The following is a 27,323-nucleotide window of genomic DNA, read 5'->3' as shown; positions in this document are numbered from 1 at the left end:
TATTCTGCATTATATTGCAAGTTTTTATATCTAAAACTACACCTTAGCTAATGTGCAAATGTCAATAAATCCTTTGGGTCTTTGAAAGATCCATATCCATAGAATATACAATGTAAAATAAACACAATATGTTAGAATACATTCGATAATCTGCCTGAAAAAGACGAAGAGGCAAACACAACTTTTGTGGATAAACCCTTTTATTGAGCATGTGTATAGTCACTGAAGACACCCACCTTGTGTCATTTATGAACATTGTTTTCTGTGCAGCAGCACCAACAAAACCCAGAGACTGTTAAGTAACTTTGAATATGAAGATGTTAATCACGGATGGCACTGTCTCCTCCTGTCTCCTCTCATCTAACCCCCCTCCACACTTTCATCCGTCCTCCCCTCAGCAGTTTGGCACCTTCAGAGTGGCAGTTCCACACCTCCTCCATCACCTCAGGGCTTTTATATACACTCTGAGAGCAACACACACACACACACACACACACACACACACACCATCACAAAGCATTTGGTGATGGATTTCCCGTGAGCTGAACCCATCGCTCCTCCATGATGAAACTCGGGCAGATGAGTCATTCTGTTCGAGTCTCTTTCTACTTATCGGGACGGAGGGTTTAACATTTTGGCACATTTACAAATATTTACATTTGCACAAGAAAATGAAATGTAGAAAAACTATTTTTTTTGTACATTAAAGGAATACGTCACCCAAAAAAAATGAAAATATGTCGTTAAATAGATCATTAAGTCACACCGGTGCTACCTTGAACTCTTGAGGACATATTAGTGTTTTTCTTGCGTGTCACAAAGTAAGATGTTTGATACAAATAATTAACATATATTTGGATAAATATGACTTGAATTAGACAATGAAAGTTGTGCAAACATTTGTAACTCGTGTTTTCATGCAGTTTTTGTTGTTGGACCATTCACTTCACTTCATCACAACTTCTGTGTCTTATGATTTTTTGTCGGCATGCAAGAAAAACTTTTTTAAGAATTCAAGAAAATATTGTGTGAGTCATTGATATCTAAAGGATTTTTAGGGGGTTAAAGTATCCCTTTAAGAACAGATCAGTGCACGAGTTTGGGCTTGGTGTTGTCTTTGGTATATATCAGTTTATGTTCATGTGTGTGTAGGAACCAGACAATTATTTCAATCAATATTCATCATAAGGTTCCAGGTAGTTGGTGGTCTTCGGGCGAGGGATGGTGTAGTCCTTATCGGGGTCGATGTCCTGAAACATGGAAACACACATTCATCACGTCAGTGCCTTTAATACCTTTTGATAAACTGTGCTTTCATTCACCCTTCGTTACTGAACTTAAGTGCATGTTTCTGGTATCAGTTCTTTACTCCACTACTTATTTTTCTGACGACTTTTTAATTTGACTTCTTACATTTTGAACACAAATACCTGAACTTTCTACTTCTTACATGTTAAACACAAATACCTGTACTTTCTACTTCTTACATGTTGAACACAAATACCTGTACTTTCTACTTCTTACTTGTTGAACTCAAATACCTGTACTTTCTACTTCTTACATGTTGAACTCAAATACCTGTACTTTCTACTTCTTACATGTTGAACACAAATACCTGTACTTTCTACTTCTTACATGTTGAACTCAAATACCTGTACTTTCTACTTCTCACATTTTCCAAACAGGCTGGTTCCTTTAGTCTGAATGTGTGTTTGGTGGCGTGATCATTATTATTTAGAGTCATTGCGTGCCTATTGATTTGAACACGATCCGTGTATCCATCATTTCCTGGTCTTCTCTAAAGAAGAGGGACCAATAGCCGCGTTGACACCAAGTACTTTGCCGTACTTAGTTCCCAGCTCTTAGTTCCCCCATGGAACTAAGAGCCGATCGCGTTCACACCGGAATAAGTCCCTGGGGACGATTAGGAAAATGAAGCTGCTGACGTCACTTCTTCTTCTTCTTCTGCTTTGGGTTTACTGGCAGGCCGCAAACAACTTCACGGCGTATACTGCCACCCGAAGTCCCCGGCCGGAAGTCCTGAGTTGGGGAAGGCTTCAGTAGAAGCTGCTGGGACTCCCAGCAGCTTCTACTGAAGCCTTCAGAGTAAATCGCCAGGACACCGACACCTCCTCATCTCCACCGCTCCCATGTTTTATTTTGCGTTGCCATAAGTTAGTCTCTCTGCGTTGGTGCGCTGGGCTAATGCTAATGCGAGGATAATAAAATGGCGGCTCTACAAAAAATGTCAGAGTTTTACGGGGCGTGGTTTGCAATTCGCCCAGCCAATCAGAACTGGGGCACTTTTTTGCCCCAGGAGAGTACCACCTCTCAGCAGGCACTAAAAATCGGGGTAAAAGTTCCCGGCACTAAGTACTCTTTTTGGTGTGAACGCGACATAAGGGGTACTAACGGAACTAAACGGGAAAACTACGGGGAAAAGTAATCCGGTGTGAACGCGCCTAATGAAAACGTTGTCATGTTGCCGTTGTTCAGCATGGAAACTAACAATGACATTATTGTTCTATTAATATAAAGGGAGGTCAAGTACTCTTTAAAACAGCTGCTAGTTATAGGTACTTTTTACTGAAGTACATTTCAAAGCCTCTTTACTTTGACTTGAGTAAAGAAGTTTAGTCAGTACTTCTACTTTCACCAGAGTATTTTTAAACACGAGTGTCTGTACTTCTACTTGAGTAAAGGATGTGTGTATTTTTGCCCTCTCTGGCAGTAGTGAAAGGTCACGGCGGTCTAATTGAGTGTGTGAAGAAAGATTGTTAATCCTAACAGTTTTATTACTCACTGTCAAGGAGAATCCCGACTCGTAGGGAGATCTCAGCGACTGCTGCGTCCTCTTGCCTGCGGGGAAACACACGATACAGTTCACTAATTATCACTTCATTATAAACTGTTCATCATATAGGCTCGCAGTGAGAGCTGGGATGACTGATAATGGGAGTCATTTAGTAACAACGGACGCCCGCTCCATATTCATTCTGACTTGGAGTAATATCTCAGCTGTCAGTGAATATTTCTCTTAGAGTAGCATAAGATTTTTACATTCAGCTGTGTTATTCGACACCAAACACAAAATAAATACCATTATTTTCCTCTTAATAAATGAAGAATTGAATGTATAAGTATCAAAACACCCTTACATAATGTAGTGGTTTTGTTGCTCCAGCCTAACTTGGTTTTGTATGATTGATAGCTAATGGCTAGGTAGCTTGTGTCTTAGTTAGCTTACCTTAGCATCCTTCAGATAGATAGATCCTGCTGTGCTGTTTGTATTAAGTTTAGTATAGCATAGTTTTTACATGAAGCTGTATCATTGAATGCCACCCATAAAGATAGCTATGTGTTCCCGTATTACATAAAAAAGTTTAATTCATACACATTAAAACACAAGCATAACTTGGTCCCCTATGACCACTAGCTTATGGCGGCTAATGTTAGCTTAGCATAGCAAACTTCAAATACATCTTGCTGTGCTGCGTCCTTGTCGGGTAACATATTATTTTATGCATCTGTCTGTGTTCTTATTTGACTAAAAGCCCCTTAAAGAAAAACTGGTAACAAAGAAATACAAACGTGTTTTCTTTCCCTTTACAAATGGAACAATTCAAGCATTAAACATATATAGTGTAATTTAAGAGTTGTGTTGCTACAGCCTAACTTGGTCTTGCATGAGTAATACTTGTGGCCAATATTAGTAAACTTATAAAAGATCTTGCTGTCCTGTTTGCTCGTAAAGAAGCATTGGATCTCTATATTTAGCTGTGTTGTTATTTGACTAAAAGCCCCTCAAATCACAACTAAAGGGAAAAAAGGCCAATTTCGTGCCTGTTCTATATGAAAAGTTGAATTCATAAAAACTTGTTAAAAACCATTACATAAGTTAAGGGTTTTGTAGCGTCACCCTAACTTGGTCTTTTCTGAACACGACTAGTTGATGGTGGCTAACGTTAGCTAGCGTTAGCAAACTTCGGTTAGATATGGCTTTGTAACAGACGTCAGTTGGCTAACTTCTCTCTAGTTGTGCTCAGGTTTTATATTTTGCTTTTATTCCATAGACATCACTTGTAACCACAGTTAAGAAAGAGGCACATAGTCTTTGCTTTCAAGTCTTTGTTGTTTAACTGCATTTAACAAGAGTCTACTCAGACTACTCACAGAAATCAGGACGCTTCCGATACTTCGAATCTGTTCCAAGACATTAGTTCTGACCAAACAAGAAAGGTGAAGGTGTGATGAGCATTGTGTCCTATTTGTCTGACATTTTATTTAACCAAATTGAAAATGATGAGTGCTGCGTTTCAATAATTTGAGGTAGGAGTACGGCCGAGTACTTTTGCAGACGTATCGTATCATCTTGTTAATAAACGCTGTTAACTTTACCTAAAATTATAGAAACGCAACAAGAGAGAATGTGTTTATTGCAACCTTTTGAAATGCCCCTTAGCTTACCACCTTTTATACTCCTAAGCTCCACTCAGTTTCTCACCTCTTCTGGTCTCACTATCGCTCTCAAAGCTCCCGTTCTCATTCCCTTCCTTGAGGCTGTTCAATCCTGGAATATCAGGGCAGGGACTGGTCCACCCTGCAAAGCTCAGAGGGAGGTCCTTGTTCTTGGCCTCCCCTCGGCAGAAGAAGGCGATCTGGGACAAGCCGTAGCCCATCAGAAGCACACAACCGTTTGCCACCAAAGCGATGCAAATCACCGGGTCGTCCCATCGAGGTCTTTGGCCCAACTCTGGATTCCCTCTGACCAACATCGTGATCCACACCACCCAGATACAGGCGGAAAGCAGCAGCGTGAGGAAAAGCAACGTGGCGTGAAGTCGACTCTGCTGGCGGACGGCACCGTTGTAACTGTGAGGCAAGGGAAGTTTGTTTTTATAGCACTTTTTATAAAGGCAATTCAAAGTGCTTTACAAAATGAAAGACATTAAAGGTCCCCTATTAAACTGTTCTTCATCAATATATTATAGGTCTCAGATATATCCAGAGCCTGTCTCTGATTGGCTGAAACACCAAACGGATCATTGCAGCATTACCCATAATCCCCTCTGTTTCAGCCCTGTTTCCAAAGTGCTGATTCTCTGTCTGTTACTTTAGATGAAAATAAGGAGCCCCTCCCCACGCCCCTCTGAGAGATTTGGTTAAAAAGAACTCAATGGTGCTCTAGGAGGAGATTCAGGTGATAAGGGGGGGGGGGGGGGGTTACCTTGGTTGCTGATTGGCTAATGGTTACTCAAGACAAAACATCGTTATGACATCATAAAGTGGCCAAAATCTGATCAGCTCATTTTCAGACAGGTTTTTATAGAAATGGATCAAAAAGAGAGAGAATCTTTGTTCCTGAAACTTTCAGAGTCTCTTTCCACAGAGGGGACACATGCTGATGTAGAAGAGACATGAAGAAGAGGGGACACATGTTGATGTAGAAGAGACATGAAGAAGAGGGGACACATGTTGATGTAGAAGAGACATGAAGAAGAGGGGACACATGTTGATGAAGAAGAGACATGAAGAAGAGGGGACACATGTTGATGTAGAAGAGACATGAAGAAGAGGGGACACATGTTGATGTAGAAGAGACATGAAGAAGAGGGGACACATGTTGATGAAGAAGAGACATGAAGAAGAGGGGACACATGTTGATGTAGAAGAGACATGAAGAAGAGGGGACACATGTTGATGTAGAAGAGACATGAAGAAGAGGGGACACATGTTGATGAAGAGACATGAAGAAGAGGGGACACATGTTGATGTAGAAGAGACATGAAGAAGAGGGGACACATGTTGATGTAGAAGAGAGATGAAGAAGAGGGGACACATGTTGATGTAGAAGAGACATGAAGAAGAGGGGACACATGTTGATGAAGAAGAGACATGAAGAAGAGGGGACACATGTTGATGTAGGAGAGACATGAAGAAGAGGGGACACATGTTGATGTAGAAGAGACATGAAGAAGAGGGGACACATGTTGATGTAGAAGAGACATGAAAAAGAGGGGACACATGTTGATGTAGAAGATACATGAAGAAGAGGGGACACATGTTGATGTAGAAGATACATGAAGAAGAGGGGACACATGTTGATGTAGAAGAGACATGAAGAAGAGGGGACACATGTTGATGTAGAAGAGACATGAAGAAGAGGGGACACATGTTGATGTAGAAGAGACATGAAGAAGAGGGGACACATGTTGATGTAGAAGAGACATGAAGAAGAGGGGACACATGTTGATGTAGAAGAGACATGGAAAAGAGGGGACACATATTGAAGTAGAAGAGACATGGAAAAGAGGGGACACATGTTGATGTAGAAGAGACATGAAGAAGAGGGGACACATGTTGATGTAGAAGGGACATGGAGAAGAGAGGACACATGTTGATGTAGAAGGGACATGGAGAAGAGGGGACACATGTTGATGTAGAAGAGACATGAAGAAGAGGGGACACATGTTGATGTAGAAGAGACATGAAGAAGAGGGGACACATGTTGATGTAGAAGGGACATGGAGAAGAGGGGACACATGTTGATGTAGAAGAGACATGAAGAAGAGGGGACACATACTGATGTAGAAAGGACATGAAGAAGAGGGGACACATGTTGATGTAGAAGAGACATGGAAAAGAGGGGACACATGTTGATGTAGAAGAGACATGAAGAAGAGGGGACACATGTTGATGTAGAAGAGACATGAAGAAGAGGGGACACATGTTGATGTGGAAGAGACATGAAGAAGAGGGGACACATGTTGATGTAGAAGGGAGAAGAGGGGACATATGTTGATGTAGAAGAGACATGAAGAAGAGGGGACACATGTTGATGTAGAAGGGACATGGAGAAGAGGGGACACATGTTGATGTAGAAGAGACATGAAGAAGAGGGGACACATACTGATGTAGAAAGGACATGAAGAAGAGGGGACACATGTTGATGTAGAAGAGACATGGAAAAGAGGGGACACATGTTGATGAAGAAGAGACATGAAGAAGAGGGGACACATACTGATGTAGAAAGGACATGAAGAAGAGGGGACACATGTTGATGTAGAAGAGACATGGAAAAGAGGGGACACATGTTGATGTAGAAGAGACATGAAGAAGAGGGGACACATGTTGATGTAGAAGAGACATGGAGAAGAGGGGACACATGTTGATGTAGAAGAGACATGAAGAAGAGGGGACACATGTTGATGTAGAAGAGACATGGAGAAGAGGGGACACATGTTGATGAAGAAGAGACATAGAGAACAGGGGACACATGTTGATGTAGAAGAGACATGAAAAAGAGGGGACACATGTTGATGTAGAAGAGACATGAAGAAGAGGGGACACATGTTGATGTAGAAGAGACATGAAGAAGAGGGGACACATGTTGATGTAGAAGAGACATGGAGAAGAGGGGACACATGTTGATGTAGAAGAGACATGAAAAAGAGGGGACACATGTTGATGTAGAAGAGACATGAAGAAGAGGGGACACATGTTGATGTAGAAGAGACATGAAGAAGAGGGGACACATGTTGATGTAGAAGAGATATGGAAAAGAGGGGACACATGTTGATGTAGAAGAGACATGGAGAAGAGGGGACACATGTTGATGTAGAAGAGACATGAAGAAGAGGGGACACATGTTGATGTAGAAGAGACATGGAGAAGAGGGGACACATGTTGATGTAGAAGAGATATGGAAAAGAGGGGACACATGTTGATGTAGAAGAGACATGGAGAAGAGGGGACACATGTTGATGTAGAAGAGACATGAAGAAGAGGGGACACATGTTGATGTAGAAGAGACATGGAGAAGAGGGGACACATGTTGATGTAGAAGAGACATGAAGAAGAGGGGACACATGTTGATGTAGAAGAGACATGAAGAAGAGGGGACACATGTTGATGTAGAAGAGGCATAAAGAAGAGGGGACACATGTTGATGTAGAAGAGACATGAAGAAGAGGGGACACATGTTGATGTAGAAGAGACATGAAGAAGAGGGGACACATGTTGATGAAGAAGAGACATGAAGAAGAGGGGACACATGTTGATGTAGAAGAGACATGAAGAAGAGGGGACACATGTTGATGTAGAAGAGACATGAAGAAGAGGGGACACATGTTCATGTAGAAGAGACATGAAGAAGAGGGGACACATGTTGATGTAGAAGAGACATGAAGAAGAGGGGACACATGTTGATGAAGAAGAGACATGAAGAAGAGGGGACACATGTTGATGTAGAAGAGACATGAAGAAGAGGGGGAAACATGTTGATGTAGAAGAGACATGAAGAAGAGGGGACACATGTTGATGTAGAAGAGACATCAAGAAGAGGGGACACATGTTGATGTAGAAGAGACATGAAGAAGAGGATTTTGGTAGGTGACCTTTAAAGAGCATTAAACACATTAGAAAAAGCAAAGATAATGAAACGTGAATAACAGGTACGTGAATAAAAGTTACAGAGCAGTGTGAGATGTGAATAGTTTAATTAAAAGCAGCGTCAAAAAGAAAGTCTTCAGCCTGGATTTAAAAGTAGTCAGAGTTGCAGCGGACCTTCAGGTTTGTCCCAGATATTTGACCCCTAACCAAATTCTCACATTCCTCGACCCCTAGTCTTCCCGTGAGATGAAAGTTATTTTGACAGTTTTCTAACCTTTTTAATATTCCCTTCATCCTTCTCTTTCATCCATTTTGAATCCCCAGACAACACATGTTCCTGTTTTACCGTCCCCCAAACCCATCTTTGATTTTTAAAACCACCCAGAATTAGGATTATTTAAACCTGTAGGTGTACGTGTTGCAGGATTGACACAGGAAGTGAAGGGAGAGGATCAAGCTGACGACCAGGAGACACATGACGTAGATCTGCATCATGACGAACTCCCCCTGGCTGTACTCGCACGGCTTCTTGTCTCGAACTAAGACTACGATCAGCCACTGGGTAGAGATGATAACCTGGACAAGGAGTGGAAGAAGAAACTCAGATCCTGTACGTAAAGGAGACGAAACACTGAACAGGAGGTACGATACGATATCACTTTAATGATCAAGTCTGAAGTGTGGCTTGCATCACAGCAGCTCCATGTGTAACATCAACAGACACATATCAAAACACATGAATGGAAATAGGATTCAGCTCTGTGTTTCTATTCAGTCTGACTTTAGTGAATCGAGAGAAAGTGTTGCAGCCCTTTGATTACAGATAAACCGTGAAGCACTCTTTCACTGTGAGCACAAAACCTTACAGGAGATTGATCAGAATAACTCTCCTGGGCTCGGGATGCATTCACCCAAATCTATTCAGATCCTGTTCTTGAGTAAAAGTAGAAGTACTCAGATCTTGTGTTTGAGTCAAAGTAGAAGTACTCAGATCTTGTACTTGAGTAAAAGTAGAAGTACTCAGATCTTGTGTTTGAGTCAAAGTAGAAGTACTCAGATCTTGTACTTGAGTAAAAGTAGAAGTACTCAGATCTTGTACTCGAGTAAAAGTAGAAGTACTCAGATCTTATACTTGAGTAAAAGTAGAAGTACTCAGGTCTTGTACTTGAGTAAAAGTAGAAGTACTCAGATATTGAGTAAAAGTAGAAGTACTCAGATCTTGTACTTGAGTAAAAGTAGAAGTACTCAGATATTGAGTAAAAGTAGAAGTACTCAGATATTGAGTAGAAGTACTCAGATATTGTACTTGAGTAAAAGTAGAAGTACTCAGATATTGTACTTGAGTAAAAGTAGAAGTACTCAGATATTGTAATTGAGTAAAAGTAGAAGTACTCAGATCTTGTACTTGAGTAAAAGTGGAAGTACTCAGGTCTTGTACTTGAGTAAAAGTAGAAGTACTCAGATCTTGTACTTGAGTGAAAGTAGAAGTACTCAGATCTTGTACTTGAGTAAAAGTAGAAGTACTCAGGTCTTGTACTTGAGTAAAAGTAGAAGTACCAGAGTGTAGGAATACTCTGTTACAGTAAAAGTCCTGCATTCAAAATGTTCCTCAAGTGAAAGTAGAAAACAATTAGCTTCAAAATGTACTCAAAGTACTTATCATGAAGAAGTATCCGTATTTTTATGTAATCTTCACTTATTGGTCTTTGTATTTCATTTAATTTCTACCCTTTTTTTTTCTTTTCTTTTTGATGCTGGTGTTTTATGTTTTGTAACTTTTTGATTTATGTCTTGTTTATAATGTGATCATAGCCCATAGAGGTGAGGGCGGGGTGAGGTAACTATTTAATTTTCCTACAGACCATCTTCTCTACATGTGTACCTACTGTATTGCCATTATGATGTCCGTCAAAAAGCAAATGCAAATATTTTGAGAAAGTACTTATTATGCAGATTGGTCCATTTCAGACCCATTTTCTGATAGTGGGATTAATTGAGTAATGTTGAACGTCCGCTCCGTATCAAATGTGACTTGTAGCAATACTTTAGTTTGAATGTGTGTTTGGTGGCGTGATCATTATTATTTAGAATCATTGCGTGCCTATTGATTTGAACACGATCCGTGTATCCATCGTTTCCTGGTCTTCTCTAAAGAAGAGGGACCAATGGAAACGTTGTCATGTTGCCGTTGGTCACCATGGAAACATTCATTAGCTAACAATGACATTATTGTTCTATTAATATAAAGGGAGGTCAGGTACTCTTTAAAACAGCTGCTAGTTATGGGTACTTTTTACTGAAGTACATTTCAAAGCCTCTTTACTTTGACTTGAGTAAAGAAGTTTAGTCAGTATTTCTACTTTCACCAGAGTATTTCTAAATGTGTGGACTTTGCTCTTTACACCACTGACCTGGACGGTGAAGAGTCCCAAAGCGAGGGCCGGTTCCCCCCACCCTCGAGCCGCTGCAAAACCCAATAAAGCGAGGCATCGAGCCAGCAAACAGGAGAAGGCGAGGGCGAAGAAGATGCTGAAGAGGAAGAGTCTGGTGGGGCAGGTCTGAGAGGTGTGTGTGATGATGAAGGCGAAGGTGATGGCGAAGATCCCAGCAGTGGCGAGCAGGAACAGAGACGTGGAGAACACGGTTGCTCCGATGCTGCTGCGCTGGTCCTTGAAAGAGATGCAGAGCCAGAGGGACCAGACGAGGAGGCCGAGCAACAGAGCGATGCTGAACAGGAAGCCAGACGTGGCCAGGGTCTCCAGCACGATGCCCCACGCTGCCCGCCGGTCACACAGGTACCTGGAGTAATACATAACACATCATATTTCACGTTTTAAGACATAAATAAAAGCACATCAATCAATGTATGCAAAATCAAATTCATTTAAAAAAAAATTATTTTATTTTAATTTTATAATAAAATTATAAAAGTACATTTCTCAAAGATATTGAAGTGACTGTTATTTTGTTATATTGATTATTCTGCTTTTACGTCTTAATGTGTGCATATGTATAAATGTGTCTTTGATCGTGTATATATAGGATATACATATTGTATACATATTTTTATATTTGTTTTGTATTAGGGATTGTGGAAAACGGTATTTCGACCTCTCTGTCTGCACACACAAACTGAAAGATTGACAATAAAGTTGACTTTGTTAGATAATAATAATAATAATAATAATAATAATAATAATAATACTAATAACAACATGTACTTTAAAGGGTCTTGAGTTTCTCTTCGGTTGATCATGTCATGTTTTAATATTTGTCCTTGATCAATGTTGCAAATGGAGCTGTGATGCAAGAAAAATGTCAGACTTGATGTGACAACAAAGTATTAACGTATTGTCTTTATAAAGTGTTTTTCCCAGGGCTCAAAGACCCTTTAAACAAGAGAAACAATAACAACAAAAACAGTCCTGAGCTATAAATAGAAGAAGGGGGGTAGGAGTGCAGGATTCGAGGTTGAAAGCAAGAGAGAACAGGTACGCTTTGAGACCCTTTTCCAATGTTGTGAGAGTCTTACCTATAGATGGGGTTCAGCCCTGTCTTGCAGCCAGGTATTTTCTTCATGGTGCAATTTGAGGACGGAGAGGAAGTGGTTGCGTTGATTTTATTCGAGGAGCTGGTGTTGGTCGACTGACATAAACAGGTGAGAGAGACGAAGACGAGGAGGAAGAAGACGAGGGGGAAGAGGGATTTGTGCTTCTCGGATGAAAAGGCCATGTTCAGTTTAGTAATCCACTCAGGGATTCAGTCTTTGGTTTTACGTGTCCTTAAGAGTTGGAAGATGTTCTCCCTGGAACAAAAACATATTTCAACATCACATGAAAGTTTCCTTTAAAGCACAATATGTAATTTTCTGCCATTAGCTTTACCTCAATTAAAATCACAACAAAAGACAAAGTTGGGTGGAGTCGTGAAGTTCAACGTCATTCCCTAAATTGCTCGTTGGCTTTTCCCCGGTTTAATTGCCTTCCTTGTTCTTTGTTGAGGAGGTTTAAACCTGATCTACAAGGCTTCTCTAAAATAATTGTACTACGTGATATAAGATGGTTAAAACACCAAAATGTTAAAAATCAGTCTTGCTACAAGGCTGTTTTGGCAGACATATGAGGGGCTGCAAGCGAACAGCTAACGTTAGCTTAGCTTGTTACTCTTACGGCCCGTCTACACTACAGGCATCAAAAAATGCTTTCAACGCTTCGCCCATTCACTTGAATGGGGTGACGTAGAAGATTTTTAATCTTCGCCGAACTGCATTGTGGGGAGCATGACATGGCTTTGCAAGCATCACGAGCATCTATCGGCATCAAAAGTTGAACAATGTTCAACTTTTGAGGCTCGATGCTTGGCATCAGCCAATCAAATCCCGTTTATGCAAATCCTGCCAGTGCAAGCTCAGCCAATCAAACCGCGTGCAAGCTGGGAGAGCCAGACCGCAGTTCATTTCCTCATATTCCAAACGAGATATTACGGTAGCAAATCACCCGGTTCTTTACGACCGGAACTATTTAACGGGATACAAACCGGAGGAACCAGGCATGGAGGGAGGTGGCAGAGACAGTGGGTGAAACTGATCGTTTGTTCGCCTGTTTGGAGAGTTTATATCCAGTTTACTTCGTTTTAACATTGCTATTGCTTTGTATGTCGGGGGCGGGAGATTCATGTGATTGGTTGTTCGCAAAAAATCGCCAAGCTTCAGACACGCCAAGCTTCAAGATTTTTTCATGCCTGTAGTGTAGACGGGCCGTTATGCTACGTTAACACCGGACGCGATGCGACGTTTTGGGGCGGCGCGATTACATGTAAAGTCAATGCAGAGACGCGATCAGACGCGAATTCGCTCCGACGGCGCGCATAAAACAAACTGCAAGCCGCGGTGAAAAGGTCCATTCATGAAGGTTGTTCTGGGATAAATTATCCAAACTCCACTACACGCAGACGTGGTAAATAAACAATTTGTAATAAGACTGAAAAAAAGCAACTTCTTGCAAAATATCTGTGTTTCTCCGACGCTAACGCCAAAGTTGCTAGCCTTGTTTCTGTAATAACTTAAAGGTAGGTAGGTAAGAATGGAGAAACCAGCTCGAGTGCGCTAGAATTTGAAAATACACAACCGGAAAAAATCTGCCCCTTCCTTCAGACTTCCTTACAGAGCCCCTCCTCCAACAAACACGAACGCGCATATGACCAATGAGGGCACGAGATAAATGTGTGCAAGAGATGGAAGGCTGACAGTTACTTTAGCCGGCTCAGATGATTGGTCGTGCTTTTTACAGCGTCACAGCTTCCACAGATGATATTTTTGTACATATTTATTGTCAAAGCATTTAATATATTCATTGCTATCGGGATGTTAAGAGCATTCCATGGAATATAACAACAAGTGTTTCTGAAGTGAATTACATACCCTACCTTTAAGTTCAATTGAGATTAAATAATTAATTTTAGCATTAAATCGTGGCTTTAAACTGGATGACAAGTCAATTTATAACAACTTCTGTCTGATAAGCACAACACTGAAGCATGTGCAAAGGGAACACTTTGGCACAACAGGCATCCAAAAGAAACAGAACCATTATCTTGATAAGAAAGACAGATTTCTTTAGGTTGTAACATTGTTGGAGACTTTTGGGACCATAAGTACGTTTTGCTGAAATGCTATTCATATTTGCCTTCAAGCACATTCCCAGCTCGTTGAGTGACAAGTAAAACAAACAAGCGAGATGAAATATAAGACAGGATAACACAGAGGTCACGGTGTGGAGAAAATAAAGGGAGAGTGGTTCGACAGCTTGAGACGTAACAACGCTGGAGGAGAAGCTCACAAAACATGCCAGAACAAGGCAGAGGAGTGTGTGTGAGAAACCAGCAAAAACAAACAAACAAATGCAACATGGAGGTGAAGCTGGGACAATGAAGTAGACATGAAAGGTATCACTTTTCTGCTGCCTCAGCTCATAACACCGCAGCAGGGCGTTGTGATTCATAGATTCAAGGGAGAGATATTCACATCTGATTGTCACTTCCTCCAAGCCTGAAACATAGAGTCTTTGTTTCAGCGTCAAAGAATCAAAGATGACCTTTAGTGGGATTGTCTCTTTGTAAATATGACCCTCATTGTTACCCTTACTCTCGCCTTAATATGGAAAATGCAGAGATGTTACAATAAGGTACAGATTTGTAAAGCGATGGCTTAAAAAGACACCAATTAATGATAAGGTCAAGCGGGTGTTCATTTGGTCTGTTTGGTTATTCGGTACTGTAAGGACAATTGATTTTGATGTTTGTTGGCTTAAACTATCTACGCTTGACAATAAGATGCCAACTCCAAAGCAGGACCAAACCGTTAATATCCTTTATAAAAAAAAACAGGGAAACTTACCTTTTAACCCTTGGAAACACTTGGAAAAATCGACTTCGAAAAGTCTTCGAAGTTTCTCTGAAAGTGTGTGAATAAACAGCTGCTAAATGCGCCTCCTATCCCGATAATGTTCCCATATCTCCGCAGGCCCGATGGTTAACAGTGAGAGCTCGAAGATGACGAAGAGTGTGAAGCGATGGAGGTCTGAAGCCACTGGGAGAAAAGATTGTGTTTTGCATCAACAGGTTGGGCAAAAAGCAGAGAAACCTGCATCCCTACTCATAGCTTTCCTGTCTCAGTGTGTGTGTTAGTGTCTCAGTGTGTGTGTGTGTGTGTACGTGTATGTGTGTGTGTGTGTGTGTGTGTGTGTGTGTGTGTGTGTGTCCCTCCCTCCGAATAAAGGTGGGGCTCACACACCTGGAGCTGATGATACACAAAAACACACAGGAGATTTCACCCCTCCCTATAAATCTATTTCCCATCAGAATTTGCATCCCTGATTTGGATAAGCAGAGTGTAGAGTAGGAAATATTAACGTGAAACACTTGATCATAACAGGTGAGATCCTACTGGTTGTTATGGAGTTCAGGTGAGCAGTGTTGGGAGGGATACTTTAAAACTCGGATAGATAGATAGAAAGGTAGATAGGTAGGTAGATGGATGATGCAGCAGTGTGTTCATACATGAAAATGTTCTATAAAAACCGAAACACTGCAGCTACAGAAATATATACTCATACTACAGTAGCAGAAACACATCACATATTAACATTGTTATTGTATATAGTTTATATATAGGATAGTATATCAATTAGGCTACCATTGCTAGTCACACGTTTAGAAATGTAATCAGTAATCTAAAATAAAAGGAATGTAACCTGACTACTTTACGTTACTTTTGGATTACCTGACGATTAAATGCAATGCAAATAAATACAAGTGAAAATAAATAACAATAAAGTGTTTTTTACTTAAGTGTATTATGTAAGGAAACTGGATATTTTATTTAAAAATGTGTTGAATTGAAGGCTAGGTCTACAAAATAGTAAAGTTTACAAAGGCTGTTTTGGTTTGGAACATGTATTAAAAGCAAAATATATTATATATGTATAGATTTTTTAACTAAAGAATCAAAAGTAGGCTAAATGAAAACCAGAGACTTTTCAGGCAGTACGTCTACCTGTAATACATTTATTTTCGTTTATAATCCTGCAAGTAATCCCGTTTTTAAGACATTTGACAGTAATCTGATGTTTTGAATGTAACTGTAAGGGAATACAGTAATTTATTTTTGTATCTTGTCTACTTAATCCAGTTACATGTAATCCGTAACTCCCTAAACATGCAGGTGAGGGTCCAGATTACTCATCCCAGTCTCCTTTGGGTGCAGAAACAGAACCTGCCGTCACCTTAGTTACTGCAATACCACAGCAACAACATTTGGGATCGGTGATTCCGCCTCGGGGAGGAGTTGCGTCAGGTAGAAGAGATTTCTTTCAACTGCTGTCCTCAACAAGCCCGTACTTAAATCCTCCACTCGTGCCCGTACAAGCACAGAGTTAATAGGGTGTGTTCGGTTGAATCTTAAATCATTCTTCAACTGTAGCATCCCTTTGTCATGTAAAACATAACTGTATCTCTTTTAATCATCAAGATGTAGGAGCAGCATGGATGCGTGTGTAAAGTATATACAAATATCTATGTAGTGAATATTTTTAATTGAGAGTCTCCTCCCTTATGTGTTGCCTAATCCCAGAGGAATTTAAGCATGACGTCATGTATTTGAAGCTTCCCACCCAATAACTGTCATCATGTCGGGTTGAAAGGGAAATAAGTGAAGCGTTGGTGCTCAGATTCTCAGACAGTGATGATAGGGGGTCATAATGTTGTAAGAGAAACCATAGCAATCCCACAGGACAACAGTAGCCAATTAATTCAATGTTAAGTGAGTTTTAAGTACACATTTGGAAGAAAATTGAATTATTGGCATCTTAATCAACTGGTTCAGTGTGAATAAACTTATACTGGGATACTGACAGAAGCTAAAAAGGATGTTGACAGAAGCTATATGGTAGTGTTAAGAAATTAAGATCTTTAAGTCATCCAGGAAAGGTTAACTAAGGTTATAAATCATGAATGAAAGAGTGTCTTACTCATAGACTTCTCTACAATCTGTATTTCTTTCCCAGACTAGTTGTGTCACCACCTGTTGGCCATTGGAAGTATTGCAGGTTTGATGCATTTCCCTATTAAAGGACATTAGAAGTTGTTTTGACTACTAGGACATTGACTCTAATTATTGGCGTCTTAATCAACGGGTTCAGAGTGAATACACTTCTACTGGGATACTTCAAAATGAGACTAAAAGTATCTAAATGGATATATGGCAAGTAGGCTAAAGAAAGGATGTTGACAGAAGCTATATGGTAGTGTTAAGAAATTAAGACCATAAAGTCATCCAGGAAATGTTAACCGAGGTTATAAATCAGGAGAAAGTGGGTGTTTCTCAATGTCGAGTATACACTTGCTCGTTAGCACATGTCTTCCGAGTCACTTGCTTCAGAAGCGAGGCAAGAATACTTCCTGGCATTTGGAAAACGAAGAGTGGAACAGGCGAGCAATTGTGCAGGTGTGCGTCATATTAGAGGTCCCGCCTTAAATTTTCCGCCACAGATTTGGGGAAATTGGTCCGTGCGCAAAGCATTGTGGGGATTTGAAGGACGCAAAGTCTACACATGTGCAGCCTCGAAATTACCCCCAAACCAAGGACGCGGCCTCGGTGGAATTCCAAGTATGCTGGAGATTGGAACAGTCCTTCGGCGGCACTCGATGACGTAGTATCCTTGAAATATTGGCTTGGAAGCCAGTTTCCTCGCGATTGAGAAACGGCCCCAGAGTGTCTTTTTCATAGACTTCTCTACAATCTGTATTTCTTTCCCAGACTAGTGGTGTCGCCCCCTGTTGGCCATTGGAGTTATTGCAGGTTTGATGAATTTCCCCATGAAAGGACACTAGACGTACTACTGTACTACTTTAAAACTTCAGAAAGGGCAAACTAAACCAACCAATAGGGAAGTATATTACGAACTAGTTTACTACTATATTAGTGCATTACGAACGTTATGACAGGGTGGCAGTTTCATTAGGTTTCAGTTTTCAGTTACAAGCCAAATCTACATGGCTAGTTTTAGTTAAAAGATCATGGATTGGGTTAAAGTACGCCACATAAGATACATCAGTTAAGTCTTTAGTTTGGCTCATTCATCATTCCTTCCTGCCAGCGACTGGCGCTGCTTCCCGCTTTCTCCCACAAACCCTAAGCGTAATTTATCAATCTCTATGTTTCGTCAGCGGACCTCTTCATTGAACTACAGCTGCTAGATATCACTGCCTTATATATGTAAAGGAGAGCCACCATGTGAATATATGATGAAAGCATTGATCATACTCATAGGTGTATAAGGCAGGGCTCTCAAGTTTTGAACAGAGTTCAGCGTGAGATTTTGGCAGCGGTGTTTGGTACTCTAACTTCTGGCTCCCCTCAAAGTTCCCATGAAGCCCTTTGTATCGCGAATGTCAACGGGGGGGTGCTAGTGGAGTGCACGCGTCTCAAACAAGCCTAGTTTGTTTACAAAATTGCGGCGCAACTTGGTGGGCGGTACCCTGGAAAGAAATACTGCGGTCAAGCCAGCCGTCTTTCACTTTTGCGTGGTCAAACCAGCCGCCCCTGTATTTTGAGTGCGCGATTAGTTACAGGTTTACGGTAATGCATTAAAACAGCCCTGGGAAGCTGTTGTAATTGACTGAAGTGACTTTCGAATACATTTTCGAATACATAAGTACATACATACATAAGTAGTTTATGAAACTGCCAGTTTTGTACTTAGTACTTCTTAGACTACTTGCAAACATAATATGAAGTACTTTTACTGTGTACTTTTCAGTAATTTGAGTTTCAAAGTCCCCCCCAGAGAACAAGAATGAGCATTTTTGTCTAACTTTGGTGTGGGATAAAAAGCATTTCTTCCATAAGTAGTTTATGAAACTGCCAGTTTTGTACTTAGTACTTCTTAGAGTACTTGCAAACAAAATATGAAGTACTTTTACTGTGTACTTTTCAGTAATTTGAGTTTCAAAGCCCCCCCAGAGAACAAGAATGAGCATTTTTGTCTAACTTTGGTGTGGGATAAAAAGCATTTCTTCCATAAGTAGTTTATAAAACTGCCAGTTTTGTACTTAGTACTTCTTAGACTACTTGCAAACATAATATGAAGTACTTTTACTGTGTACTTTTTCAGTAATTTGAGTTTCAAAGCCCCCCCCAGAGAACAAGAATGAGCATTTTTGTCTAACTTTGGTGTGGGATAAAAAGCATTTCTTCCATAAGTAGTTTATAAAACTGCCAGTTTTGTACTTAGTACTTCTTAGACTACTTGCAAACATAATATGAAGTACTTTTACTGTGTACTTTTTCAGTAATTTGAGTTTCAAAGTCCCCCCCAGAGAACAAGATTGAGCATTTTCGTCTAACTTTGGTGTGGGATAAAAATAATTTCTTCCATAAGTAGTTTATAAAACTGCCAGTTTTGTACTTAGTACTTCTTAGACTACTTGCAAACATAATATGAAAATGAAAATGAAAATGAAAGCTTATCAACTGAAACACTGTCATTCAGTGATTGTGTATGTATGAAAAAAACAGGCAAACAGATTTTTCCCCCTTTTTCTTTATTCTTCTGCCCTAGTTGCAGAGAAAGCAATTCCAATTGCTTGCCCTGGCTTCTTGGAGTTGGTCCTGATTCATCCCCAGGCACTGCTCATGGAACCATCTTTCACAGGTGTCACACTGTATCTGTAAAATGAAATGAGTGACCATCAAATCTGATACATCTTGTCATCGGAAATGATGAAGTAATGAAGTGCAATAGAGAATAATTTGGGCAAAATTAGATTCATGTCAACTTTATTACATGTAGCTATATTCTGTAGCATACTCGCCTCAAACACCAGTTTCATATCTGAAAATAACTATATTATGTCTCCATTTTCAGTTTTTCAAATACAAATGTTTTTGAGGTAGTTATAGCTAGAAGATTTATAGTTCTGGGAAAACCCCATGTTGCATCACTATAATGTAGTTACCTTTTGGTATTCTTAATTGGTCAGTTATGTATTGCATATGACCTGCTTCTCCCTGCTTCCCATATTTTGATAGTGACTTACAGGATGTTGGTGTGTGAAAGAGGACAACAGCAGATAACACAACAAACGTCTTTCCAAGTGGTCCGTTTTCCATTAGGAGTGTTGCCTCAAGGTATAACTTGGTTTCCAGGCCTGATCTGGTGGACATGTACCGTCAGTCTCCCAGCGGCGTAGAGTGAGGTGGAGGAACCGCGGGGTGCGTTAATTCAGTGCCCCATATTGCTATTTTCCAAGCTATTGTAGCTTTGTCATATTTGTCAACGCTGCATTGAGGCTATTGTCATCATGTGGGTGGACTTAGGCTCAAACCTGGGGTGAAGTTACACTTTAATTGAATATGTTGCTATTAGACATGATTAGAATTGTCAGTATCCCTATTCCACTGCTCATCACATTTTATATTCTCTCTGTTCATTATATGTGTAAACAATGTATATGCATTACCATTTATCTGAGAGAAGTTGTCTTGACTGTTTTTTTAGTAAATCAATTTATATTGGTTCCAGTCATTTTGAATAGAGTTAATGTGTGTGGGCTGCAGCTGGGGCGATGCACGAGGTTGCCGTAAAAAAATTATTCAGCATGCGCTGAAAAGTAGAAATCGAAGCATGGCCCTGCGGCGTTTTCGCTGGACCGCCTGATCTGGATAGACCCAGTGACTCAACAGTTTTGTAAATACATCTAATATCATAAATTGAATTTGATTAGAATATGATGAAGCACTATTATAACTACACTACGACAAACACTCACCCAATCTGTAGTGGGAGGCCCAGATCCTGGGGGCTTTGAGGCAGAGCACATTGCACAGTTGTTCTCCATGTTAAACACTGCAGGAAAGAAAATATGTTATTTAGACATACTGTATATGTATACAGTTAACAGTTTATTGGCAGCAGAAGTGCAGTCAAATTCTATGCAGCTGTTCAGCTGTAAATTATAGCTTATGAACTCTAAATGGATCATGAATGGGATCATCAACACAGGTTTAATATGTTTTTAAGGATGGATGTTTTAAAAAGAAGACTATGTACACAGTGTGAACAGAACAACATATAAGCAGACATACATAAACAATCCGTAATATTCTAAACATTACTAGGCAATGACCTGTATGCAACAAATTTAAAAATGCAGCAATTTATATTTGTCACTGTTTCACTCTAAGCCCTGTTTTGTGTTCCATATTTCACCCATGCCTCCTGCCGCTCTGCCTGTAAGCTTCTGTTTTTTTTCAATAAACCACCTATAAACTGTTCCTGGATGCCTGGTACAATCGGTATTCGTTTCCTCTTCCCTGCTCTCCTGACACAAACCGTGACAGTTTAAGTGTCAGTATTTACATTCCTTATTGCAGCAGGAAAAAAAGTTATTCTTCAACTGTTAATGTCTCAATGGAGTGTGTGTGAGAGAAATATAAGTTATGGGTTCAACTGAGATATGTATGGAATATTTGGTTTGGGCCCTGTGCTTAAAATCAATGATGCTGTCGGCTATAAATGCAGTAGTGTGTGGACTCAAAGGCAATTTTACAGGCTGTAGTTATTGTAGATTTGTTTGATTGCATTGGATTAATAGAAGTTCATCATTTCCATAACAACTAACTAAGAACCATAACGTAAAGCAGGACAAATGACTTACAAACCTGAACCATTGAGTATTGAAAGTGCAAACTTTCTCCTCTCACAAGCCATCTCCTTTTTGGATGTCCCAAAGGACATAACTGGTAATGCAGGAAAGGCCTCCATCACTGCTCTTGCCATCTACACACCAACACACAGAATCACACTTGTCATCTGCGCTACATTTTTTTTGCCAGTAAAATTCCAAAATTGAATTGATATTTCAATAAAAATGATCAAACTATTAATAACTAATAGTTGTAATGAGGTAATTAACACAACTTGAAGAATGTACATGACAAACTACATGGGCTGTGTCAACAACCAGCCCTCTCATCAGTTTTACACAATTCCCCTAAAAAATAAACTGAAAATTGATAATTCAGAAACTAATGACTTATTTTTTAACATCATTGACTATTTTATACTTTAAACTTGTATAATAATCAAGACACTGAAATAAATATAAGAATATGTAGCAGAAGCATAAATATTACATATAGTAGTTAAAGTAAAAAACTACGTTACCATGGTAACAATGACCCCACAGCTACTGCCATCACGTTGAACTGGATGGTGCATGGTTGCTCCTCTCCATTTGACAGTCCCCCAGTCCTCCTTGCCATAGCAGGTCCTCCTCATCTTGAAGTATTCCCTTTGTAAAACACATTGTGGAATAGTCTCTAATGTAACTCCCAACAGACACATGTAGAATAAAAATCTTTAAATATTGTGTAAAATAAAAACACTCCATCCGAACAGTATGGACACTGGAAAATATTGTAGGTTACCTTGCTTACTGAGCTACTTCATTTACAATTGTGTACACAGATACTAAGGGCGGGATAAGGAAATATCATTTAAAAAACAGCTGAGACCACCAAGCACAAAATAAATGCTTCAGTGGTGTGGGTTTGGGAACTTCTGTTAACATACTTGTACATGTTTACTTAAACACAAAGCACTAAATATAATTCTAAGATCACTTTATATCTAATTTTCTGACTTACCGTACTCTTTTCGCAGCATTTTCCGAGTCTGCTTTCTCTTTGGAATTTGCCGCTGGATCCACCAAAAATACTGATGTTATGGCGGGAAATAAGTACTAAAAAAAAAAGTGATGTTATTTCAAAACAGCATCAAACATATATACATATTTAAATGAAAGGGATTTCTGAATGAAAACAATCACTAACCAGCAACTTCCAGTGTGTTCTTTCAATATTTACAAAGGCGATCACGGCTTGATAATCATTAAAGTTGATCTATAACAGCAATAAAAATACTTTTTTTTAAGTTTTCCTAGGAATATGATGCCTTATTTTATTAAAAATAAATCATGGTGTTTCAATTTGTATATTAAATTACAAAATAGAAAACCCAAAGTTACTGAAAAGTACACAGTAAAAGTACTTCAAATTATTTGTGCAAGTAGTCTAAGAAGTACTAAGTACAAAACTGGCAGTTTCATAAACTACTTATGGAAGAAATGCTTTTTATCCCACACCAAAGTTAGACAAAAATGCTCATTCTTGTTCTCTGGGGGGGACTTTGAAACTCAAATTACTGAAAAGTACACAGTAAAAGTACTTCAAATTATTTGTGCAAGTAGTCTAAGAAGTACTAAGTACAAAACTGGCAGTTTCATAAACTACTTATGGAAGCAATTATTTTTATCCCACACCAAAGTTAGACGAAAATGCTCAATCTTGTTCTCTGGGGGGGACTTTGAAACTCAAATTGCTGAAAAAGTACACAGTAAAAGTACTTCATATTATGTTTGCAAGTAGTCTAAGAAGTACTAAGTACAAAACTGGCAGTTTTATAAACTACTTATGGAAGAAATGCTTTTTATCCCACACCAAAGTTAGACAAAAATGCTCATTCTTGTTCTCTGGGGGGGGCTTTGAAACTCAAATTACTGAAAAGTACACAGTAAAAGTACTTCATATTATGTTTGCAAGTACTCTAAGAAGTACTAAGTACAAAACTGGCAGTTTCATAAACTACTTATGGAAGAAATGCTTTTTATCCCACACCAAAGTTAGACAAAAATGCTCATTCTTGTTCTCTGGGGGGGACTTTGAAACTCAAATTACTGAAAAGTACACAGTAAAAGTACTTCAAATTATTTGTGCAAGTAGTCTAAGAAGTACTAAGTACAAAACTGGCAGTTTCATAAACTACTTATGGAAGCAATTATTTTTATCCCACACCAAAGTTAGACGAAAATGCTCAATCTTGTTCTCTGGGGGGGACTTTGAAACTCAAATTGCTGAAAAAGTACACAGTAAAAGTACTTCATATTATGTTTGCAAGTAGTCTAAGAAGTACTAAGTACAAAACTGGCAGTTTTATAAACTACTTATGGAAGAAATGCTTTTTATCCCACACCAAAGTTAGACAAAAATGCTCATTCTTGTTCTCTGGGGGGGGCTTTGAAACTCAAATTACTGAAAAGTACACAGTAAAAGTACTTCATATTATGTTTGCAAGTACTCTAAGAAGTACTAAGTACAAAACTGGCAGTTTCATAAACTACTTATGGAAGAAATGCTTTTTATCCCACACCAAAGTTAGACAAAAATGCTCATTCTTGTTCTCTGGGGGGGGCTTTGAAACTCAAATTACTGAAAAAGTACACAGTAAAAGTACTTCATATTATGTTTGCAAGTACTCTAAGAAGTACTAAGTACAAAACTGGCAGTTTCATAAACTACTTATGGAATAAATGCTTTTTATCCCACACCAAAGTTAGACAAAAATGCTCATTCTTGTTCTCTGGGGGGGGCTTTGAAACTCAAATTACTGAAAAGTACACAGTAAAAGTACTTCATATTATGTTTGCAAGTACTCTAAGAAGTACTAAGTACAAAACTGGCAGTTTCATAAACTACTTATGGAAGAAATGCTTTTTATCCCACACCAAAGTTAGACAAAAATGCTCATTCTTGTTCTCTGGGGGGGACTTTGAAACTCAAATTACTGAAAAGTACACAGTAAAAGTACTTCATATTATGTTTGCAAGTACTCTAAGAAGTACTAAGTACAAAACTGGCAGTTTTATAAACTACTTATGGAAGAAATGCTTTTTATCCCACACCAAAGTTAGACAAAAATGCTCATTCTTGTTCTCTGGGGGGGGGCTTTGAAACTCAAATTACTGAAAAAGTACACAGTAAAAGTACTTCATATTATGTTTGCAAGTACTCTAAGAAGTACTAAGTACAAAACTGGCAGTTTCATAAACTACTTATGGAAGAAATGCTTTTTATCCCACACCAAAGTTAGACAAAAATGCTCATTCTTGTTCTCTGGGGGGGGCTTTGAAACTCAAATTACTGAAAAAGTACACAGTAAAAGTACTTCATATTATGTTTGCAAGTACTCTAAGAAGTACTAAGTACAAAACTGGCAGTTTCATAAACTACTTATGGAATAAATGCTTTTTATCCCACACCAAAGTTAGACAAAAATGCTCATTCTTGTTCTCTGGGGGGGACTTTGAAACTCAAATTACTGAAAAGTACACAGTAAAAGTACTTCATATTATGTTTGCAAGTAGTCTAAGAAGTACTAAGTACAAAACTGGCAGTTTCATAAACTACTTATGGAAGAAATGCTTTTTATCCCACACCAAAGTTAGACAAAAATGCTCATTCTTGTTCTCTGGGGGGGACTTTGAAACTCAAATTACTGAAAAGTACACAGTAAAAGTACTTCAAATTATTTGTGCAAGTAGTCTAAGAAGTACTAAGTACAAAACTGGCAGTTTCATAAACTACTTATGGAAGAAATGCTTTTTATCCCACACCAAAGTTAGACAAAAATGCTCATTCTTGTTCTCTGGGGGGGACTTTGAAACTCAAATTACTGAAAAGTACACAGTAAAAGTACTTCAAATTATTTGTGCAAGTAGTCTAAGAAGTACTAAGTACAAAACTGGCAGTTTCATAAACTACTTATGGAAGAAATGCTTTTTATCCCACACCAAAGTTAGACAAAAATGCTCATTCTTGTTCTCTGGGGGGGACTTTGAAACTCAAATTACTGAAAAGTACACAGTAAAAGTACTTCAAATTATGTTTGCAAGTAGTCTAAGAAGTACTAAGTACAAAACTGGCAGTTTCATAAACTACTTATGGAAGAAATGCTTTTTATCCCACACCAAAGTTAGACAAAAATGCTCATTCTTGTTCTCTGGGGGGGACTTTGAAACTCAAATTACTGAAAAGTACACAGTAAAAGTACTTCAAATTATTTGTGCAAGTAGTCTAAGAAGTACTAAGTACAAAACTGGCAGTTTCATAAACTACTTATGGAAGAAATGCTTTTTATCCCACACCAAAGTTAGACAAAAATGCTCATTCTTGTTCTCTGGGGGGGACTTTGAAACTCAAATTACTGAAAAGTACACAGTAAAAGTACTTCATATTATGTTTGCAAGTACTCTAAGAAGTACTAAGTACAAAACTGGCAGTTTCATAAACTACTTATGGAAGAAATGCTTTTTATCCCACACCAAAGTTAGACAAAAATGCTCATTCTTGTTCTCTGGGGGGGGCTTTGAAACTCAAATTACTGAAAAAGTACACAGTAAAAGTACTTCATATTATGTTTGCAAGTACTCTAAGAAGTACTAAGTACAAAACTGGCAGTTTCATAAACTACTTATGGAAGAAATGCTTTTTATCCCACACCAAAGTTAGACAAAAATGCTCATTCTTGTTCTCTGGGGGGGACTTTGAAACTCAAATTACTGAAAAGTACACAGTAAAAGTACTTCATATTATGTTTGCAAGTACTCTAAGAAGTACTAAGTACAAAACTGGCAGTTTCATAAACTACTTATGTATGTATGTACTTATGTATTCGAAAATGTATTCGAAAGTCACTTCAGTCAATTACAACAGCTTCCCAGGGTTGTTTTAATGCATTACCGTAAACCTGTAACTAATCGCGCACTCAAAATACAGGGGCGGCTGGTTTGACCACGCAAAAGTGAAAGACGGCTGGCTTGACCGCAGTAAAGAAATCTCTGGGTTAGAAAATCTCTGCGTGAGAAATACAAGGTGTGGCGTGTAAATGGAGTGAAATGCGTGTGTCTGAGACTTGAGAGCTCTGATAAGGCCTCCTCTAAACCATGTAGGCTATACAACGCTCATATCCACTGCTAACGCCCGTGTTTTGGGTTGATATCATTCAAAAAGGGTGTGTCTACCTACACTGGAAAACTCAAGACATTCCTATCAACTCTCCATTGTGTTAGGAGGAGCTAATAGCATGCTAAACTAAAATGGTAAACATGTTAGCATTGTCTCTGTGAGGATGCTAGCATGCTGTTGTTAGCTTTTAGCTCGGTTGTTGCTGAGTGTGGGTGGAGACTCTCGTTAAAGTTCAGTAGAAAAGGATTATATGAGTCTATATAGTATACACATATGATTAATAATGTCTGTGATACGATGGTCCCAGAACTTACTGTATGACAACAATCAGGGGTTTGATCTGTGAGATGGATCTTACACTTGCTATCATTTATTGTTCTTTGTGAGATGATAAAGAACTGTTGATATCATTTCTTCTTGTTTTCCTTTTCCAACAGAGAGCCTTGTCGGAGTGGGTTGATGTCAGGAAGCCTTAAAGTGAGCGGTAATTATTATTAGATGTACTCAGACATCATTGTGGTCAGGAGACACAGAAGGAAATGTCATCAATTCGAGTTAGAAGACTGCCGGG

At 39.1% G+C, this 27,323-nt stretch overlaps 2 protein-coding genes and 1 long non-coding RNA gene across 4 annotated transcripts; 1 reads left to right on the top strand and 2 right to left on the bottom strand.

Annotated features, from left to right (window-relative positions):
• Positions 1-182: 182 nt before the first annotated feature.
• LOC307015630 (G-protein coupled receptor family C group 5 member D) lies at positions 183-15,705 on the bottom strand. 2 transcript variants are annotated; one of them, XR_013801609.1, is made up of 8 exons: positions 14,786-15,705; positions 11,924-12,196; positions 10,803-11,190; positions 8,795-8,967; positions 4,505-4,872; positions 4,174-4,222; positions 2,804-2,859; positions 1,172-1,250 (listed from the first exon to the last, which is right to left on the bottom strand). XR_013801609.1 is itself a non-coding variant. In XM_079644372.1 (7 exons), the coding sequence occupies exons 2-7, from the start codon at positions 12,121-12,123 to the stop codon at positions 1,173-1,175; spliced, it is 1,263 nt and encodes a 420-aa protein (XP_079500498.1). In that variant the 5' UTR covers positions 12,124-12,196; positions 14,786-15,697; the 3' UTR covers positions 183-1,172. The 2 variants fall into 2 exon arrangements, 1 of the variants encoding a protein (XP_079500498.1); XM_079644372.1 differs by lacking the exon at positions 4,174-4,222 and having other exon boundaries at positions 183-1,250; positions 14,786-15,697.
• On the top strand, positions 14,916-27,323 carry LOC307015640. The gene is made up of 3 exons (XR_013801610.1): positions 14,916-15,009; positions 16,112-16,243; positions 27,190-27,323. It is a non-coding gene; the product is annotated as an uncharacterized lncRNA (long non-coding RNA).
• LOC307016049 (uncharacterized protein) lies at positions 19,473-23,002 on the bottom strand. Its single transcript, XM_079645089.1, has 6 exons — positions 22,784-23,002; positions 22,598-22,692; positions 22,116-22,242; positions 21,611-21,728; positions 20,719-20,795; positions 19,473-19,615 (listed from the first exon to the last, which is right to left on the bottom strand). The coding sequence occupies exons 3-6, from the start codon at positions 22,227-22,229 to the stop codon at positions 19,505-19,507; spliced, it is 420 nt and encodes a 139-aa protein (XP_079501215.1). The 5' UTR covers positions 22,230-22,242; positions 22,598-22,692; positions 22,784-23,002; the 3' UTR covers positions 19,473-19,504.

Source organism: Notothenia rossii (assembly GCF_949606895.1).
Source record: "Notothenia rossii genome assembly, chromosome: 8".
Taxonomy (NCBI): domain Eukaryota; kingdom Metazoa; phylum Chordata; class Actinopteri; order Perciformes; family Nototheniidae; genus Notothenia; species Notothenia rossii.
Note: the sequence above shows the minus strand (reverse complement) of the source record. Positions and strands in the feature narration are given on the sequence as shown.